Genomic DNA, 22,787 nt, shown 5'->3' with positions numbered 1-22,787 from the left:
TAAAATTTGTGTTATCAGGCAGACCATACTAAATGATTAGGCAAATGAAATTCCACATTTTCATTAAAGAGTTATTACATATTAAGGCAAAAACGGCATCGTTAACAAGTCCAGGGCACCGCAAGGTGAATGGTGACACCCATAGACTTTTGAATTTCAGTTAGAGGCAAATTTTGCTTAGCGTCAGGCCGCCAGGAAAGGAACCTCTGCCCCTTAACTGGGGGCTGCCCGTACATCCTGACGGTCCAAGGGTAATTCTTTGGGACGAACATCATAAGTAATTGGAGATATTTTTGGACATTTGGAGACTGAATAACAGGAGGTGTCTGACCACATACTTATTTTGTTTTCTAGCAAGGTTTTAGGGCCTTTCCAAAGAACGGTCAGACTTGTGGTACACATGCAAAACATATTCCACTTACCAATACATCCTCAGTCATGCAAGTTCCTTCAAGATGTATTTACAAGAAGGTATTGCTGTGCACTTTGTTTTGGTTAGTGTACAGCCCTCTGTAAGTTTTGTCAGACTTTGTTGCCCATTGGTGGATGGTGTTCACTTTAGGAGCAAAAGACACTCCTACTGAATGACTTTAGGAGGAAGACACACTTCTACTGGATCAATGATTTAAGTTGGCCAACTCTGTCAACAGTATTTCCAAGGCCAAGGACCTGTTGCTTCCTCTGGCCCAATTTCTATGAATTATATTTTTGTTTCTCTATATGGTATCCCCATTCTTATCTAGTGATGTGGGGATGATATTTAATTATGCATGCTTGTTGGTTAAAGATGAATAGGCACATGCTTCTTGAAGAATTTTAGGGGTGAAGGAAACTTCCTATATAGTAAGGGCTTTTCCTTATTTGGAAACATGGCCTCACTGGGGATTTTTTCAGATAGTCATGCTCAAATTATGTACAGTTTCGACGTAAGAATTGCGACTTAAAAATAATGTTCATTAAATTTGTAAGTAATCCAGAACCACCTTTGGCTCCATGACTGTAGAAGGGACTCTGTAACCAAGAATTGCTCATTTTGTTCTTAAGGCTAAGTCTAGGTTTTGGTTTTTCCTTTTGTCGTGCAAGTCAAACAAAGAGTTTGAACTAGTGTCAGTACACTTTTATGCAACATAAAATGGTCAACACTATACCTGGTAAAACTTTAGATGTCAGGGCAGTGGAAAGAACATCTGGGTGCTTAGCATGTTTATTCCTTGTCAGAAACAAAGTTATTGTGGAAAGTTTGCTGCTTTGAGTGAAATGAACAACATATTTGTTTGATCATTCATTCTATTGAAGGACAGTGTTTTGGCAGTTCGGGATTCAGAAAAAACAAAGTGCCTACAATGGCCTTTACATCCGTAAGTTTGGCAGTTGCTTTGGGATGTAAGGAGCACTCATTTAGACTTACTAGCATGTAGATGAACAGGAACACCCGAATGATTACTACTACTTTGATGACCCTCAGGCTTGAGCAGTTGATGTTTTCTTAAATTTGGCTTAATTCAGACTCATAGGCCTGCCCTTGTATATACTCTAAGTATTATTGAGTAATTTCAAGTTAAAGAATTGCTTAGTGTCTCCTGTAGAGCCCTTGTAGCCTACACAATTCCATACACTTCCATTAACTTATGCATCTCCTTAACTGTTTGGTGATGTTAGAATGTCCCCTTCCAATAAGAAGATTTTCAAGTTATCATAGGATCTGTCCTTAATTGAAAACAGCCATGGCATGAGGTCAGAAGCAGTGGTCTGTGTATTGCTGAGGGTGCCATTCTAGAGGAATTTTCAGCACCTGGAACCTTGTAGATGTCAATGTTTTCTGTTTAGAGATAGTAAGACTTTTTTTCACTGGCTACTTCCAAAGTTATCGTTCCATACTTTCTTTGGTATTGCATCATGTACTTTTAGATCTCACTAAGGATCAGCACTATAAGGTGTTGAAACTGAATCCCCTTCATCTCTATATCAGTCTCTCTCTCGAGTTTAGATGCAGGTCTAAACTTTATCTGAATTTACTATGAAACCTTTTATTTAGCACTACCAGCAGTAAATATGTAAATTTTTTGCCAACACCCTTCTTTAAGCTGTTAGAAAGGGAATGCTATTTTATCTTTCTGCCTTAGAGCTGAGGGTGATGTTAAGGCTACGTTTTACAGTGACCTGTAAGTTCCTTTTATAAACCTAGAACATCTTTGTCAAAGGTTAATCCTGGAAGAGGCAAAATTAACCTTTTGTTTTGTGGTTTTAGAAAACCTAGCTGTCTTTGCCAGTGGTTAAGCTTGAATGCAAAGTTAACTTTTGTGGTTTTAGAAACCCTAGAATGTATTTGTGAAGGTTAAGCCTGGATGAGGCAAATTAACCTTTTGTTTTGTGTTTTTATAAACGTATAACATCTTTGTCAAAGAACACAAGGTCCTCTGTGATGTATTTGATTAGGCTAGTGCATGAAAACTAGCTCCATATCTTCTACCTTTATTGAAGGTAAATATTCATAATGTAAGCAGCAGTTGTAACTTCATTTAGTGTTAAGTCAATTTGTCGCTCCAGAATAGGATTGATGTGGCGCAGCAGTAGTACAGTTTGGATTTTAACTGCTCACTACCTTAAATATACAGAATCGTGTTTGAAAACGGTAAAGCCTTAAATCCGCTACTAGTAGTGGGTAGTCTTTTCCTGAACCGAACAAAGAGCAATCCTGTGGGCTCTTTTGTTTAAATCCCGAGTTTTAATATTTTGGGGAGCGTGAAGGTACAAATATTTTATTGGAGCATACCTTTATATTGTAAAGGTATTTATTTTAAGTGACTGTCATTTTATAGGGCTTTTGGACCCAGGCACAGGGGTTCCCTCATACTGCTTTTGTTTCATTCTGGCTGAATCGAAGTGGTTTTCTCCACAAGGCTGCTCTTTGCTGCATATGTATGAGAGCCTTGCTCCCTGAATGGAATCCAACTTCTGCTGGTAGTAAAATCCACTAAGGATTCCAGATCAGGTGAGAATGTTTTGGGTTTCATACAAGAAACCTTTAGCTCTAATGGCTGAGCGGAATTTTGTCTAGCTGCACTACCCACCATCCTCTTCTTAATGTGGGAATCAGCTAAATTTAACAGTAGGTAAGATTCATCTCAAATAATATAAATTTCCATAATAAGATGAATTATTTGGATACTTCCCTACTGTTAAAGTAAACCCCACAAAGCCTCCCCACAACTTAGTGGGCTGTCAAGGGGATTTCTGATAAGAGCTAAAACATTCAAAACACACCTGGTGGAGAACAGAGAAGCTAAACAGTTATCTGGGCACCCATTCGATTTTTTGTTTGAATGCCACTTGCCTATTCGGTGCAGAAATATAGCTAACTTTAACAGAAGTAATAAATTTTATTAGGAAAATTTATATACTTTCCTTTATATAGGATATGTATTCCATATAAAGTCTTAGATTTTAGCTAAAACACTTCAGAGGTGAATTTCAAATGCACTCACCAATATTCTTTTTAAGAAAAATTGGGTAATAGCAAAAAAAATTTGGAAATAATAACTTAGGTATGTATGATCAAAATGTTTCCAATTACCAACAAGACCATCATCAGTGGGATAGTTTTCTTTCAACTGTCTTTCTTCAGATGATTATAATTGTTCTTGGTTGGAAGGTTTGTGATAAAAAAATAGTTTGTTTGGAGTTTTTGTTATGTATTTTATTTCGAATTTTGTCAGTTACTCTTTAGTCTAAAGTTATTGTCTTAAAGAGTTTGTTTATTCTTTATTTTGTTTTATATACAAGTAGATGTTCATATTATGATGTCAGGAAACATGATCAGTGGGTCATATCCATGAAATAGTAGCACTGTATCAAAATGTTAACCCTCTTACGCCGACTGGACGTATTTTACGTCAACATTTTTTGTCTCCTGTGTGCCGACTGGACGTATTTTACGTCGACTTACAAAAGTTTTTTTTAAAATTCGCGGAAAAATACTTATAGGCCTACCAGCCTAAAACTTTTGAATCACGCACCTTGGGGGATGCTGGGAGTTCACAGATCAAGGTGTTGTTTTGTTTACAATCGTTACGCAGGCGCGCAAGCACGAATTTCTTTCTTGCCGCACTAAAAAGTATCTGTGACACATCTTGGAAATTATTTCGTCACTTTGACATAATTTTTGTACCATTGTAAATGAGCCGTTAATGAAGTATTATATATGAAAATGTGCGCATTTTTATGTAGAATACAACAATAAAATACTCATGATTGTAGCTTGTATCAGTTTTGAGATATTTTCATATAAATAACGATAATTGCCAAAATTTCAACCTTCGGTCAACTTTGACTCTACCGAAATGGTCGAAAAACGCAATTGTAAGCTAAAACGCTTATATTCTAGTAATATTCAATCATTTACCTTAATTTTGCAACTAATTGGAAGTCTCTAGCACAATATTTCAATTTATGGTGAATTTATGAAAAAACTTTTTCCTTACGTCCGCGCGGTAACTCTTCCGAAAAAAATCATACATGCGATTGTGGTAATGTTTGCACCATTTTAAAATTAGCCGTTATTTAAAGTTTTATATATGGAAATGTGCGCAATTTCATGCACAATACAACTAAAAACAACCCATAGTTGTAGCTTTTATCAGTTTTGAGATATTTTCATATAAATAAAGATAATTGCCAAAATTTCAACCTTCGGTCAACTTTGACTCTACCGAAATGGTCAAAAAACGCAATTGTAAGCTAAAACGCTTATATTCTAGTAACATTCAAGCATTTACCTTCATTTTGCAACAAATTGGAAGTCTCTAGCACAATATTTCGATTTATGGTGAATTTATGAAAAAAAATAACATTTTCTTTACGCCCGCGCTGTAACTCTTCCGAAAAAATCATACGTGCGATTGTGGTAATGTTTGCACCTTTTTAAATTAGCCGTTACATAAAGTTTTAGATATGAAAATGTGCGCAATTTCATGTAGAATACAACAAAAAATAATTGAAGGTTGTAGCTTTTCTCATTTTTGAAATATTTGCATATAAATCACGATAAATAGAAAAAAAGCCACGTTCGGTCAACTTTGACTCTACCGAAATGGTTGAAAAACGCAATTGTAAGCTAAAACTCTTACAGTCTAGTAATATTCAATCATTTATCTTCATCTTGAAACAAATTTGAAGTCTCTAGCAAAATATTTAGATTTATGGTGAATTTAAAAAAAAATCTTTCCTTCCCTCCGCGCGCGGATTCTCCGCCACAAATCTCCGAAATACGTACGTCCCATTCTCGGAATATTTGCTCCATTTCATATTAGGCATTTCATAGAGTTTTATATATGAAAATGTGCGCACTTTCATGTAGAATAAAACGAAAAATATTTGAAGGTTGTAGCTTTTCTTATTTCCGAAATAATTGCATATAAAAAATATATATATATAAAAATTCGACATTCGGTCAACTTTAACTTGTCAGATATGGTCGAAAACTGCAATTGTAAGCTAATACTCTTACAGTATAGTAATATTCAATCATTTGTCTTCATTTTGAAAGAAATTGGAAGTCTCTAGGACAATATTTAGATTTATGGTGAATTTTTGAAAAAAATATTTGTTTACGTCCGTGCGTTACGAATTCATGCGTTATTTTATGATAATATTTTCTCTGTGTTGCTTTTATCGCTTTACAATGTGTTAGATACCAAAATGATCACAATTTAGAGTACATTACAACGGAAAAAAAAGTAACTTGTTACCTTTAACCGTTTTGCGCACAGCGCGATTTGAATACAATTATATATGAAATTTTGTTTTTGCGCTATCATATATTGCATTATTTATATATGATAATGATAATTTTTTTCATTTCTGATGGTTGCATACTAAACTTCAGGCAATGACAAAAAAAGGAGCCTAAAATGAACTTTTAATCTTGAAAACTAAGCGCGCTGTGATTTTTTTAAAAAATATATTTTCCGCTTCTGCGCTCACTCCGAAACCCCTCCGGCACGGGAGACAATTTTTTATTTACCGCTCCGGCGTAAGAGGGTTAATTCACAATTACTACAATAACGTTACCTTAAATAAAGGATTTACTCACCAATGCTTCTCAGCTCAATCAAGATGAACCTAAATGGATATCCATACTGTATATTCCTATACATTGCATAACCTTTAATTACCCAGTCTATTTCAAATCACTAGGTAAAGGTATAATGTAGCCTGGGCTATAGGTTATGTACTTTAGTTGGTACATAGATAAAATCAATAATTATTTGAAATATTGTACCAAAAATGTATGAAATCAGTACCTTTAAGATTTTAAAATGTTTGGAAATCTTTATGAAAAAGTACTTTTGTGTTCCCTTGGAAAAAATGCAGGCATCACGACAAATTCTCAACACCTATGACATCACTCTCAACAGAGTACTATTACCCATTGGAAGTAGATCCGTATGAATATATTCCTTTAACATTGGAAAGAACCATGTTATATTAAGAATAACTGGGGAACTGTCATTATCACAGAACCATTTACTTTTATTATAAAATACCACAAAGATAATATACTGGCCGTTAGTAAACAACAAGGCTCACAAGTCAAGCATGATTAGTAACTACAATCAAGGCTGTGTTTTGTAAACAAGAAGGTTGGCTAACCCAATTTGCCCTTACAGTAACTTCAAATTATCTGTCAATGTTAAAAGGGCATGTATGACTTTCACCTTTGGAATCAGAATGGATAACAAGAGGCAACCTACTCACTCCCAAAGCTCTGACTGGTAACAAATGAGACCAGGTCGGACAATAAACCTCAAATCAGAATATATTATGGTCACCAATATCTACCCCTGAAAATGATGCCGATAACCCTTGGCGAAGCACCTCAATGTTCATCCTTTCACCAGATGAAAAATACCTCATTAATGATCAGAAGACTGATTGAGGTTAAGCATATAGAATTCTGGGTCGAGTGGCTTTTTCCCATATACTGGATGGCACTTGGTCCCTCTTTCAGTAGGAATTCAGAAACTGTTGAAGGAGATGGCTATCCTGCCTAATAATATATAGCAGTGAAAGCCATATAGAAGCAACCATATTAATGAAAGCCATAGAAGCAACTTTTCTCCAGGTTAATGGCAAATATAGTACAACAACAAATTTACAGAACCAGTAACCTCTTGGGAGGCATCAGCTTTGTCTCTTTTACTTTTGAAATAATCAGTTGTGTGAAGATGGAATTTCAGACATTTGTAATGACTGGGCAACAAGAGTTTATGGCAGAAATAAAGCCATTTGTGTCTACCATCACAGTATCTGATAAGTGCTACAAAGGATGAGCAATATGTTTCTTCCCATATGAGAGGAAAAGCTCCTATTGGACATGGGTACCCAGCAATTTGGGACCTATGGAAATAATCTCAGCACTGCCATGGCTGAATTTTTTGCTGGGCTCCATCTAATTAAAGAGCTTCCAGTGTCTTTCAGAACAATTTTCACTGCAGTAACCTAAACATTTATGTGGACCTTACTGGGAGCACTCAACAACTTTTCCTATATGGATGGTGGACTTCATATTGAAGAGATACATGACATGTTATAAGCATTTCAAAATTTATCAGGTTAAAGGAATTGCCAGAAAGTCGAATCGGCTAATAGGTTACAAATATAGATAAGTAGATTGGAGACACAAGTATCAATTTCTGGTTTGTTGTGAAATATCTTTGAAGTTTGTTGCATTAAGAGACTTGTATGTTTACTAGCATTTCTTTTTTAATAGGGTTACAGTCGACCGCCATTATTCGCAGACTCATGAATTGCGGGCTCACCTATTTGCCAATTTTTTTACGGGCCATATATACCCATTATATGCTGAAAATTTGCCTATTCGCAGTATTTTTCACTGGGAAATATTCACAAATTACTGTATTTTCATATTATTTTCGTGACTAAATGCACTTTTTGTGATAAAACTGTTAAAAAAAAACTCTGGTATAAGCATTTTAAGAGGGGTTTTAAGTATTTGTGGATTTTAGCTATGGGGTTGGGGGGGCATCTGGCACCCATCTCCCACAAATACGTACAGGGAGTTTGGTACCCATCCCCTGCGAATACGGTGGTCTTCTGTATGTTACTCGGAGAACATGTTGATTTTAATATCGAAGGCCAGTTTTCAAAGTGACTGTATTATGGTATGTACCAGATAAGAATCATTTATATGTATTTTGTAGGTACCCTATGTGATTGTGGTGTTAATTGAGCAATGCTTTACAGGGCAACTATAATCTCTCTTCGTTTTTCTTAGGATGTAGGTGTGCTGTAACCATTTGCTGGGACAGTCTGGCCAGTAGTACTTGATGTGTTTGGTCCCCTTTGATTTTAACTTAGAAAATACAGTTTGTAGATATGCAACACTACTTCACAAGTATTTATATCTTTACAGGTTTTCCAGACTGCACCTTATCCACATTTTTCTTCATGTTCTGTCTCGGGCAGTGTAGCATGGAATTACAAAACTGGAGAATAAGACAAAAATTAAAATCTAAGGAAAGCTAACGTAAGTGAATAATGAACGAGTTTGTAGGCCATATTAAAATCATTTGTATTATAATCATACAAACTGAATCATATAGCGTACCAAGGTTATGACCTTTAATGTAAGTTCCGGTATATTTTAGTTTTCAACCATTTATTTTTGTATGAAAGTTTTTACCCATCATAAGTTTAGGTGCTTAAGTCTTTTGTAAAGAGAATATTGCATGCAAGTTATCGAGTATAAATTCATGCATGTAGTAGATGATAAAATTTACAAAAGTTACTCTGTCTAGACTAGAAATTGTAAGAAGGAAATAAAGTGTTTATGTGAAATGCAATGGTTTATTTCATTTCCTTAGGTAAGCAAAAAAAAAAAAAAAATTATTGTTAATTGGTATGTTTTCTGTGTATGAAGGAAAGCACCATCATCTTCATCATTAACATTTTTATGGCCCTCCCCTTATGAGGTTAGAAATCCGGCAAGTTCACCCTAATACGTACCTTCTTGTGCACTTTGTCTGAATGCCTCTGATCCAGGCCTTCATTTGCTCCATTTTCTCATAAATGTATGACTCTTCACTTGTAAAGTGCAATCGCTTTGTGGCAAATCGGTTTTACGGCTGTCGTCAAAAATATTCATTAAAAAAATCAGACATTTTAAGGTATTTTTACGGCACAATTTTTGGTTAACACCACCATTAGCGCTGTTATGTCTGAGTTCATACATTTGTAGAAATGCCGTTCAGACCATAAAGTTATGCAAATGATATTAAAAAAAATTATGGAGAGTTGCTACATAGGTATTAGGGTAAAATATATGCCTCTGACGCTGTTGTATGCTACAAATATTGAGTTATATAAGTGCAAATTTAGCTATGGATTTGTCGATTTATAAATATTCATGCCTTTATGTTTAAAATGTGTATGAAAATGTATTATGTATAGGGTATTTTTATTTCTGCACAGAAACATGATACAAAGGCAGCTTTTGAAACTGGCCTTCACGTTATCAAAGAGGATGTTTTTTCATGTTCACTCTTGTGAGCCACCGCCTGCCACTCTTCCGAAAATATAGTTAAAAAAGTGCAAATTTAGCAATCGATGTGTCGATTTTGTAAATGTTCATGCTTTTACGTTTAAAATGTGTATGAAAATATATATATAAGGTATTTTTATTTTTGTACATAAATATGATACAAATTAAGGCAGCTTTTGTAACTACCTTCCAAGTTGTCAGAGGATGTTTTTTCATGTTCATTGTTGTCCGCCACTGTTCCGAAAAATGCATGGTGTTATTTTATTAATTTGGGAGCTAATTATAACTCATTTTGTTAATGAATTTTCAGCTTTTTGTTATAATGAAACTTCAGCTTTTTGTTATAAGTTTTCATGCATTTATGTTTAAAATGTGTATTATAAAATACTACGGCAAATCTAAGCCAGTATTCCGCAGAGCAGCCAATGTTTTGGTTTGAAATCAGCTGATGGTGAATAGGAGTTTGTTTCGTCATATTTAACGCAATTCTGAGTGAATTTTGTTGCTTCTAGTTAGCATAAACGAATATCTAGATACTTGACTTATATAAGATTTTAGATGGAAATATGAATTGGATATGTCTCGTTTTGATTGTGAACTAATTTTTTTTTTTTTGTTAACTAAGATATCTCAGCTTCAGTTATAACAAGGTTTAAATTTAACAGTATATTTCAAGATTGATCTTTGATCTATATTGATCTTTGATCTATAGCGAATAAAGTTACGTATTAAGATATCTCAGTTCTATTCTATATAACGTCATTTATAACAACTACGGTAATAGTGTACTACAGTACGATGATTGAAATACAAGCCAAACAGATGTTGTTATTTGGTGGTACTTAGAAAAAAAAGTAGTTTCTCGTTTGGTTGTTCATGGCTGTACTCGTTTACACAACGAGTATAACATTAAGACCATACTTCATCATTCTCTTTTGCTGTTTTTGAACTTATGTAACTAGGCAAATGTAATTTGGTCTCTCATAAAATTGGATTATCGTAACTTGAACATTACAGCTACCTGTACACAAAATTGGATTATCGTAACTTGGACACTACAGTTACCTATACACTGTATAAAACTTATTATATCTTTATATACTCTAGACACCCAAAGGATTAAAGCTAGGCTTTTTTCACTGTACAGTATTTATAATACTATTATGTACTGTACGGTACTACTGTACAGTAAATTCTGTAGTACTATACTGCATAAATATAATTTTACTTATTGCGCCATTGCAAGATTACTGGTCTAGGCCCTAGGGCGCTGTTAACTGGTCTAGAATTTTGAAAGGTGTGTGGCGGCCATAGGCTTTAAAATTGCTGAGCATCGTAAATCATTTAGCGTTGGCAGCCAGGAACAGAACCCCTGCCGCTAACCGAGGGCTGCCTGTATATGCTTAGCCTCAAAGTAATTTTCAGGAATGAGGATTACAAAAGACATTTACGTATTTACACCATTTCTTCATAAGCTTATAACCCTTCACTTGTAAAGTGTTATCAATGTCAATGCAGCATGAATGATAGGGAGAAAATCTGTAGGACCTAAGTCAAGAGAGAGAGTTAGAGAGTTGAGATAAGTATGGTGTTGAAGAAAGGCCAATTGTATGCCAGTGACATTGCTCAGTGCAGGCATTGGTTTCTTATTTCTAAAATATAAGGAGGAAACATCACATATATGCTGAGTATGAAAATCATTTTATTTGAGATGAATCTTACCTACTGTTAAATTCAACTATATCTCCCTGCCGATCTGGCGAGTCAGCATTCAAACAAAAAATTGAATGGCTGCCCGGATGACTGTCTCATTTACCTGTTCTCTACCAGATGTGTTACGAATGTTTTAGCTCTTGTCAGAATTCTCCTTGCCACCATTGCGTCTAGGCGATTGTTGGTATTCTATGAAGTTTGGCTGTTTTACACCTGTTTACGGTATTGTAATTTCATTTTCCTAGGATAACTACCACCAGAAGCAAAACCAATTACATCAGGCTATGTGGGAATGTTTTTGGTGTAACCAGGATGTTGAAATTGGAAGTTGATCAACATTCCTTTGTACTTGCAAGGGTACAGAGTGTGATCTTGGAACTACTAGATGTGAAGAATATAGGGAATTATTCTGAGAAATATATACCTGAATATGTCAGATATAGGAAAGACAGGAAAATAATTTATTACAAATGCAATTAGTTAGGTCAGGACTTAAACCTGTCAGGCTATCCCTACTCAGACTAGGCATTTTAGTAGGTTGCCGAGAAAGAGCAATCCTTTAAGCTCTTTTGTTTACCTCCTGTCACCAGCTGTCTCCTTCCGTCGCCCACTGATGGAAGAAGAGTTTGAATGGAGTTTGAGGAACTCATTCGGACTGGTCAGTGTTTGTTGCGACACTACGGCTTGCTATATCCTCATTTTGTTGAGGAAGGAGGCCACATAAAGAATGTCTTAATTGTCTTAGCGCATTTCAGCGCCCTCTAAATATTGACGAAGAGAACCAATGCTTTCTCCAATTAGAGAGCATTTCATAACTTTTCTCGTCCTCGGGACATACAAATCTCCCTTTGGGTCTGCCTTGGCATGTCGTCTTGTGGCTTTTAAAGTCGCAGAGAGCCAAAGGCCACCTCTTGCTGTACAAACGCTTGTTGTTCCTTTAACCGTCTTCAGTAGGAGGTTCGCTTTCTTTTTCTTTCCTGTGGGGAAATGAACTTGTGACTGACAGACATGCTGATGGATTTTCAGTCTAGCTTGAGTTATTACCTTTTAGCTACGTTGTCTCGCCTCTGCGACTGCTTAGAGAAGTGGAGACGCCAACCCAGCAAGTCTGTGTAGCCAGCTTAGGGTTCGTCGCTAGCGGGAGTTTTTAGCAAGGAAAACAAGTAACTCATTTCTGATGCTGGAGGGCAATGTCCTCATGCTTATACTCACTCGGTTTGGAAGAAGTGAGAACATTTTCGCTTCCTGTCTGATAATGCAGCTCGGTTTAAGGCAATAAGGAATTATTTATTGTTAGTCTTGTTTTATACCTTTCAGGGATAAGTGCAGACTCAGGTTGTGGGATATGGACAGTTGCAACCTCCTAACTTGCATGGAGAGACTTGGGACCAGTACGTTACTGGCGGAGACGGTGAAGGGCAGTTGTGATTCTTTTTTGGTCATTGTCCATTGGTTTAATCTCCCTCATATAGCTTCCTTTGTCTACAGCAGAAATCTCTCATAAGTCTCTATTTAGTAGGAGATTTTATATAGAGGGAATGATGGTCCAAAGGTAATTTTTTAGGACGAGCTCTCCATAGGTAATTGGAGATATTCTTGGATGTTTGGAGACTGAATAACAGGAAGTGTTTGCCCACATTCTTGTTGGTTTTCTAGCATGGTCTTAGGGCCTTTCCAAAGAACGGTCAGACTTGTGGTACACATGCAGAATGTATTCCACTTACTAATACATCCACAGTCATGCAAGTTCCTTCAAGAAGTTTTTTACTAGAAGGTATTGCTGTTCTGTCCACTTTGTTTGGGTTAGTGTGCAGTCCTCTATAAGTTATGTTAGGGACTTGTTGCCCATTGGAGGATGCAAGACACTTCTACTGAATCAGTGATTCAAGTTGGCCAGCTCTGTCAACAGTATTCCAAAGGCCAAGGACCTGTTGCTTCTTCTGGCCCAATTTCTATGCATTATATTGTTAATTCCCCATATCCCCATTCTTATCTAGTGATGTGGTGATGATACTTAATTATGCATGCTTGTTGGTCAAGATGAATAAGCCTGAAGGAAACTTCCTTTATGGTAAGGGCTTTTCCTCATTAGGAACATGGCCTCACGCGATATTTTCAGATAATCATGCTCAATTAATGTACAGTTTCAGCGTAAGAATTATGACTTACAAATAAAGTTCATTAAATTTGTAAGTAATCCAGAACCAATTTTGGCTCTAGGACTGTAGGAGGGACTCTGTAACCAAGAATTGTCCATTTTGTTCTTAAACCTAAGTCCAGGATTTAGTGTTTTCCCTCTTGTCATGCAACACAGAGTTTAACTAGTCTCATTAAACTTTTTAGATGTCGGGGCAGTGGAAAGACATCAGGATGCTTAGCAGGTTTATTCCCAGTCAGAAACAGTCTTTATGGGGAGTTTGCTGCTTTGAGTGAAATGAAACAACATATTGGTTTGATCATTCATTATGTGGAAGGACAGCGTTTTAGCAATTGGGGATTCAGGAAGAACAACTGCCTACAAGGGCCTTTACATCCGTAAGTTTGGCACTTGGGGTGGATTTAAGGAGCACTCATTTTATGTAGATGAACAGGGACATCCAAATGATTACTACTACTTTGTTGGCCCTCAGGCTTGAGCAGTGGATGTTTCCTTAAATTTTGCCTAATTCATACTCATAGGCCTGCCTCTCACTTCTACTCTGAATACTATTGAGCAATTTCAAGTTCAAGAATAGCTTAGTGTCTCCTGTAGAGCCCTCGTAGCCTCAGGGCAACTGATTTTCAGAATTTCCAATGCTCTTGGTAGATATCTCATTCTTCCCGTGAGAAGAAATAAACTCTACTACACAATTCTATACTTAGAGCTGAATGACTCTATGGGTCCCAGTGCTTGGCTTAATGCAAAAATCACATATTCCATTCCACTATTCCATACAGTTCCATTAACTTAGGCATCTCCTTAACTGGAGATGTTAGAATGTCCCCTCCCAATACGTAATAAGATTTTCAAGTTATCATAGGATCTGCCCTTAATTAAAACTGCCTTGGCCTGGGGTCAGAAGCAGTGGTCTATGTATTGCTAGGGTGCCATTCCAGAGGAATTTTCAGCACCTGGATCGTTGTAGACGTCAATGTTTTCTGTTTAGAGGAGATATGACTTTTCACCGTCTACTTGCAAAGTTATCGTTCCATATGTACTTTCCTCGGTATTGCATCAAGTACTTTTAGATTTTGCTGAGGACCAGCACTGTAAGGGGTTTAGATTGAAGCCCCTTCATCTCTATATCAGTCTCTCTTTGGAGTTTAGATGCGGGTCTAAACTTTATCTGAATTTACTGTAAGACCTTTTATTTAGCACTAGCAGTGGTTAATAAGTAAATTTATTGTCAGCACCCTTCATTAAGCTGGTGTAAAGGGAATGCTATTTTAGCTTTCTGCTTTAGAGCTGAGGGTGATGTTAAGGCTATGCTTTACAGTGCCCTGTAAGAATTCCAATGTAACCCCTCATTGGGGAAGAAGAGGAAACTTCTCTATCCTTTTGGGGCATTTGAATTTAAAGGTTAAACCTAGAAATTTTTTATCATCCTTTTAGAAAACTTTAACATCTTTGTCTAAAGGTAAATGCTGGAAGAGGCAAAGTTAACCTTTGGTTTTGTGGTTTTAAGAAACATAGATGCTGTTGTCAAAGGTTAAGCCTGGAAGAGGCAAAATCAACCTTTTGTTTTGTGGTTTTAGAAAACCTAGCTGTCTTTGCCAATGGTTAAACTTGAAGACAAGTTAACTTTTATTTTGTGGTTTTAGAAAACCTAGAATGTATTTGTGAAGGTTAAGCCTGGAAGAGGCAAAGTTAACCTTTTGTGTTGTGATTTTTAGAAACTTGTAACGCCTTTGCCAAGGGTTAAAACCTGGAAGGCCCAAAGTTAACTTTTTTAAATTGTTTAGGAAAACCTTTTAGAAATGTATTTGTGAAGTTAAGGCCTGGAAGGGGCAAAGTTAAACCTTTTGTGTTGTGTTTTTGAAATTAGTAACGCCTTTGCCAAGGGTTAAACTTGAAGGCAAAGTTAACTTTTTATTTGTGGTCTTAGAAAACTAGAAGTATTTGTGAAGGTTTTAGCTGGAAGAGCAAAAGTTAAACCTTTTTGTTTGTGGTTTTTTAGAAACTGTAAGCCTTTTGCAAGTTTAAACTGAAGGCAAAGTTAACTTTTTATTTGTGGTCTTAGAAAACCTAGAATGTATTTGTGAAGGTTAAGCCTGGAAGAGGCAAAGTTAACCTTTAGTGTTGTAATTTTTGGAAACTTTGTCAAGGAACACAAGGTCCTCTGTGACGTATTAGATAGGCTAGTGCACGAGAACTAGCTCCATATCTTCTACCTTTATTGAAGGTAAACATTCATAATGGGAGCAGCAGTTGGAACTTCATATAGTGTTAAGTCAATTTGTCGCTCCAGAATAGGATTGATGTGACAGTAGAAGTACAATTCAGTTTTTACCCGATCACTACCTTAACCCTTAAATGCCTAATGGACGTATTTTACGTCGACATTTTTTGTCTCTTGGGTTCCGACCGGACGTAATTTACGTCGACATACAAAAGTTTTTTTTTAAATTTGCGGAAAAATACTTATAGGCCTACCAGCCTAAAACTTTTGAATCACGCGCCTTGGGGGATGCTGGGAGTTCACGGATCGAGGTGTTGTTTTGTTTAGAAGTGTGACCCAGGTGGGCATGGGCGAAATGCCTTCTTCTCGCATCAGTCAGCATCAGCGCCGTGTCATCCGAGAGCGATCTTTAGTCGCAATCGAGTTTTCCGGAATTTGTGCGAGACTTTGAATATTTGTGGAGGTACAGGACGTACATAGAGATGTCTCAACGACGTGTGGACCGCAAAAGGCGCGTTTTACCCGTCGGAAGGGATCGTGTAAGGCGTATCTTGGACTTGGATGCTGGGGAAGGACCAAGCACCCAAGATGACTTGGAGCCTCAACGCCGTTCTGTGCGGCCACGTGTGGATGAAAGTGCTTTAGGATCACAACGTGTGTCTCGTGTGCCTTTAGTAACCCCTAGGAAGCATCGGGGCATCCTTAGGGGCATTCGTAGGAATTTGGGAGGCCTCCAACCAAGGGACATAGAGGGATACTTATCGGAGCTTGATCGGGAATATGTTGCAAGTCCTCATTTTGATGGCGGATGGTCATCGAGTGATGAGGACATCAGTCCCGATGTCAGTGATGACGAATATATGCCCCCAATGTCCGTTCGAGGCTCACATCCCGAAAGTGAGCTCGAATTTAGTGGTTTTAGTGCATATGAGGGGGAATCTGAGGAGGGGGAGGATGAGGATATGGGGTCTAGTTTTATCACGGATGACGATACTGAAAGCGAAGGCCTAAGTGAGGTAGATGGGCCAATGGGGGGGGTTCGTGTGCGAAATCGTGCCCGCGCTTGTGCCCGCGCACGGGCACATAGAAGGTCGGCTCGTCGTGCCAGCCAAGGTGAAGGTCGGTTGTCCAAGAGCGACGAGGGGTGGACGGAGGACCCTACCCCACCTAACATGCACCCATTCACAGCAACACCTTGGCTCACCGTACCTGTACCGCTCACTGCTCTGGGGTTCATCCAGCTGTTCCTTACACGGGAATTGCTGGAGTACCTGGTAGCAGAGACAGTGGACTACGCTTGGTACTGCCGTTATGAATTACGCACGACATTGTCGTATCGCTGGCGGGGCTGCAACCTCATTGACATGGCGCATTTTTTTGGGCTCCACATTTTTTTTGGTATGATGCCTGCTGCCGACGTCAGGCAATATTGGAGGCGGAATTTTTTTTAAGTACGCCCAATGTGCCCGGCGTTATGCCCCGTGATATTTTCCTGGCGTTGGACAGGTATTTCAACGCCTTCAACCAAAGGGCCATACCCCAAAATAACAGCGATCGCCTCCTCCTAATCCGCCCAGTGTTGGAATACATTCGTGAACGGTGTAGAATTCAAGTGGTTCCTGGAAAGAACCTTTCTTTGGATGAGGGGATGATGCCTTACAAAAGACGTCTAAGTATTAAAGTGTATAACCCCAAGAAGCCGAAGAAATATGGAGTGAAATATTTTTTTATTACCGATTCCAACACTGGATACGTCATGGACTTTTCGGTGTATTCCGGGGTCTTCTCCACGCTGCGTGACACTGTATTCAGTCTTGTGGAACGTTTCCGTAACCAGGGATATCACCTGTTTATGGATAATTATTATAACTCGGTATCCCTGGCCCAGGAACTGTATGAAGCAGGTGTGCACGTCAGTGGTACCCTTCAGTTGGTGTGTGGGGCCCCGAATGCCCTCAAGAGGTATGCTAGCCATCTGCAACATCTGGCAAGAGGAGAGACAAAGTGGCAGCGGAAGGGTGCTGTCTTCGTCATCTGTTGGAAGGGGGTCCAACTCGTCCCCATGATTACGACGAGTCATGAACCCATCCAAGAAGAGATCGTACAGCGGAAGAAGACACGTTGACAGGGCCGAGTTGTGTTTGAGCAGTTTCGTCTCGAGCGGCCTACCGTCATTGGGCACTACAACAGGCACATGGGAGGAGTTGATCTCTTTGATCAACTCATCCAGTATTATCCCTTCGCCAGGAGAACCAGGAGGTGGACACAGAAGCTCCTCAAATACATCCTTCAGTTGGCCCTCCAAAATGCCTACATACTCTACTGTGGGTACCACGGTGACCATCTCCAGAGGTTGTCCCACATACAGTTCCTCGAGGTAGCCGAGAATGCCCTCATCAACTTCAATCCCGATGAGTGGCCTTCCATCACTGACCCCTTGCCCCGAGCTGCAGATCTGCCCCAGAGGAAAGGGCAGATATTAGGAGGGCCAACTTCTGTCAACCTGCCGCCGCCCCTGCTGCTGCCGCCGCCCCTGATGCTGCCGCCGCCCCTGATGCCGACGCCCCTGCTGACAACACCCTTGCTGACGACGCCCCTGCTGACGATGCCCCTGCTGCCGGCCCCGCCATCACCGCTTCTCGTTGGGTAGTGGACCCTGTGTGTCGGCTGGAGCCAGGGGATCACACACTGGAGGCCCTAGAAGGGCGCAGGCAGAAACGGTGCCGGGTGTGCCATATGAATGCCAGAAGGAGAGACACCCGGTTCTTCTGTCGTACCTGCAAAGTAGCTGTATGCAGGATAGGGGAGTGTGACCATAAATACCACAATACGGTCTTTTATTGGAGTGTGCCTAATCAACCGACAGCGGAGGGCGTATGGGGCCGCCGGGCCCATCAGCAGTAAGGGCGCGTGTCTCCCTCCTCCACCTGTACCTCGTCATGTCGAGAAGAAAAAATGCAAGACTTCAATGGAGGAGAGAGAAAACAAGAATAGAACGAAGAGTCAGGATTACGAGTGAGTATTCTGCATTTATTTTATATTTATTTTTATATTTATTACAAGTTTTTATATATCTGTATCTGTGCATGATATTATATGATATTTCATTGTATGCAAAAAGAAGTGTCACCTGCATTCCTTTTATTTATGTATTCGTACCAGAATCGAAAAATATAATATATATATATATATATATATATATATATATATATATATATATATATATATATATATATATATATATATATATATATATATATATATATATATATATATATATATATATATATATATATATATATATATATATATATATATATATATATATATATATATATATATATATATATATATATATATATATATATATATATATATATATATATATATATATATATATATATATATATATATATATATATATATATATATATATATATATATATATATATATATATATATATATATATATATATATATATATATATATATATATATATATATATATATATATATATATATATATATATATATATATATATATATATATATATATACATATATATATATATATAGATATATATATGTTGGTATTTTTGGGTAAGCAAATTACATAACAGTCTAGTAATATTCAATCATTTATCTTCACTTTAAAACAAATTGGAAGTCTCTAGAACAATTTTAAGATTTATGGTGAATTTTAAAAAAAAAACTTTTCCTTCCCTCTGTGCGCCAATTCTTGGCCGCAAATCTCCGAAATGCGTAGGTCGCATTCTCCTAATATTTGCTCATTTTCATATTAGGCGTTTTATAGTGTTTCATTTATGAAAATGTGCACAATTTCATGCAGAATACAACAAAAAATATTTGAAGGTTGTAGCTTTTCTCATTTTCGAAATGTTTCCATATAAATAACGATAAATAGGAAAAGAACTACGTTCAGTCAAGTTTGACTCAACCGAAATGGTCGAAAAATGCATTTGTAAGCTAAAACTCTTACAGTCTAGTAATATTCAATCATTTATCTTTACTTTAAAACAAATTCGAAGTCTCTAGAAAAATATTTAGATTTATGGTGAATTTAAAAAAAAAAACTTTTTCCTTCCCTCCGCGCGCCGATTCTCGGCCGCAAATCTCCGAAATGCGTAGGTCGCATTCTCCTAACATTTGCTCATTTTCATATTAGGCGTTTTATAGAGTTTCATTTATGAAAATGTGCGCAATTTCATGCAGAATACAACAAAAAATATTTGAAGGGTGTAGCTTTTCTTATTTTCGAAATGTTTGCATATAAATCACGATAAATAGGAAAAGAACTACGTTCAGTCAAGTTTGACTCAACCGAAATGGTCAAAAAACGCATTTGTAAGCTAAAACTCTTACATTCTAGTAATATTCAATCATTTATCTTCACTTTAAAACAAATTCGAAGTCTCTAGAACCATATTTAGATTTATGGTGAATTTTTGAATAAACGTTTTTCTTCCCTCCTCGTTCCGATTCTCGGCCGCAAATCTCCAAAATGCGTAGGTCGCATTCTCCTAATATTTGCTCCTTTTCATATTAGGCATTTTATAGAGTTTCTTATATGAAAATGTGCGCAATGTCATGCAGAATACAACAAAAAATATTCGAAGGTTGTAGCATTTCTCATTTTCGAAATATTTGCATATAAATCATGATAAATAGGAAAAGAACTATGTTTGGTCAAATTTTACTCAACCGAAATGGTCGAAAAACGCATTTGTAAGCTAAAACTTTTACAGTCTAGTAATATTCAATCATTTATCTTCACATTAAAACAAATTCGAAGTCTCTAGAACAATATTTAGATTTATGGTGAATTTTTGAAAAAAAAAAAAAAAAAATTTTCTTCCCTCCACGCGCCGATTCTCGGCCGCAAATCTCCGTAATGCGTAGGTCGCATTCTCCTAATATTTACTCCTTTTCATATTAGGCCTTTTATAGAGTTTCATATATGAAAATGTGTGCAATTCCATGCAGAATACAACAAAAAATATTTGAAGGTTTTAGCATTTCTCATTTTTGAAATATTTCCATATAAATCACGATAAATAGGAAAAAAACTACGTTTGGTCAAGTTTGACTCAGCCGAAATGGTCGAAAAACGCATTTGTAAGCTAATACTCTTACAGTCTAGTAATATTCAATCATTTATCTTCACTTTAAAATAAATTCGAAGCCTCTAGAACAATATTTAAATATATGGTGAATTTAAAAAAAAATCTTTTTCCTTCCCTCCGCGCGCCGATTCTCAGCCGCAAATCTCCGAAATGCGTAGGTCGCATTCTCCTAATATTTGCTCCTTTTCATATTAGGCGTTTCATATATGAAAACGTGTGCAATTTAATGCAGAATACAACAAAAAATATTTGAAGGTTGTAGCTTTTCTCATTTTTAGAATAATTGCATATAAATCACGATAAATAGAAAAAAAGTACATTTGGCCAACTTTGACTCACCCGAAATGGTCAAAAAACGCAATTGTAAGCAAAAACTCTTACTGTCTAGTAACATTCAATCATTTATCTTCACGTTGAAACAAACTCAAAGTCTCTAGCACAATATTTAGATTTATGGTGAATTTTTGAAAAAATCTTTTTCCTTCCCTCTGCGCGCCGATTCTCGGCCGCAAATCTCCGAAATGCGTAGGTCGCATTCTCCTAATATTTGCTCATTTTCATATTAGGCGTTTTATAGAGTTTCATATATGAAATTGTGCGCAATTTAATTTAGAATACAACAAAAAATATTTGAAGGTTGTAGTTTTTCTCATTTTCGAAATATTTGCATATAAATCACGATAAATAGGAAAAAACTACGTTTGGTCAACTTTGACTCAACCGTAATGGTCAAAAAACACATTTGTAAGCTAAAACTCTTACCGTCTAGTAATATTCAATCATTTATCTTCTTTGAAACAAATTCAAAGTCTCTAGCACAATATTTAGATTTATGGTGAATTTTTGAAAAAAACTTTTTCCTTCCCTCCGCGCACCGATTCTCGGCCGCAAATCTCCGAAATGCGTACGTCGCATTCTCCTAATATTTGCTCCTTTTCATTTTAGGTGTTTCATAAAGTTTTATATATGAAAATGTGCGCAATTTAATGTAGAATACAACAAAAAATATTTGAAGGTTGTATCTTCTCTCATTTTTGAAATAATTGCATATAAAAAAATATATAAAAAAAATTCGACATTCGGTCAACTTTAACTCGTCCAAATTGGTCGAAAACTGCAATTGTAAACTAAACCCCTTACAGTATAGTAATATTCCACCATTTATCTTCATTTGGAAACAAATTGGAAGTCTCTAGCACAATATTTAGATTTATGGTGAATTTTAAAAAAATATATTTTTTTACGTCCGCGTGTTAAGAATTCATGCATCATTTTGTGATAATATTTTCTCTGTGTTGTTTTTATCGTTTTGCAATGTGTTATATACCAAAATGATCGCAATTTAGTGTACATTACAACGGAAAAAAATTCACTCGTTACCTTTAACCGTTTTGCGCATAGCGCGATTTGAATACAATTATATATGAAATTTTGTTTTTGCGCTATCATATATCGCATTATTTATATATGATAATGATATAAATAGGACACAAGTTGATAAGTACCCAGTTTGTCACATCAAGTCATGAGTATGACCCCTCTGCGTATGTTGCATTATCTATTGGTGATTGGAGTGTCATGTTGTGTTATCTCCCACCATTTTGAATACACTTTCATTTAGTAAATTATCGAAGCACTACCTCCATTGACTCAAAATTTCTTCAATTCCAGTTTTTCAGCTAGTTTATTTACTTTTTCCTTTCTCATATGAATCCCTTTTCATCATCCTCATTACTATTATATGCAAGTCTTTCTGTCATTCACTAATTCCCTCCTCAGTCCATGTCATCTGCCTCTTGTTTTCACTCTTATTTTTTTCCAAGACCATCTTGACGCTTTACTGCTTTTGTTCTTTAAGGGACTGATTAAATGTCTTTTTTTTTTTTTTTTTTTCTAAATTCAATATTCTTCTGGACTTTTCTCCATATGCTTTGCTTAATGTTACATCATACACTAGTTTTACTGCCTTTTGTATGCTTACTCCCAGAG

The 22,787-nt window shown here is 36.8% G+C and overlaps 1 protein-coding gene across 3 annotated transcripts in view; it reads left to right on the top strand.

Moving 5' to 3' along the window:
• Positions 1 to 8,859, top strand: part of LOC135214462 (protein-cysteine N-palmitoyltransferase HHAT-like) — a 134,530-nt gene extending 125,671 nt beyond the window's left edge. For all 3 annotated transcript variants that reach the window (XM_064248801.1, XM_064248798.1, XM_064248799.1), the window contains exon 11: positions 8,435 to 8,859. In XM_064248801.1, coding sequence (XP_064104871.1) covers positions 8,435 to 8,547 — 113 coding nt within the window. In that variant the 3' untranslated portion in view covers positions 8,548 to 8,859. The remainder of the gene's footprint in view (positions 1 to 8,434) is intronic.
• Positions 8,860 to 22,787: the final 13,928 nt, after the last annotated feature.

This window comes from Macrobrachium nipponense, chromosome 45 (genome assembly GCF_015104395.2).
Source record: "Macrobrachium nipponense isolate FS-2020 chromosome 45, ASM1510439v2, whole genome shotgun sequence".
Classification (NCBI taxonomy): domain Eukaryota; kingdom Metazoa; phylum Arthropoda; class Malacostraca; order Decapoda; family Palaemonidae; genus Macrobrachium; species Macrobrachium nipponense.
This window is presented reverse-complemented; position numbering and strand designations above follow the sequence as displayed.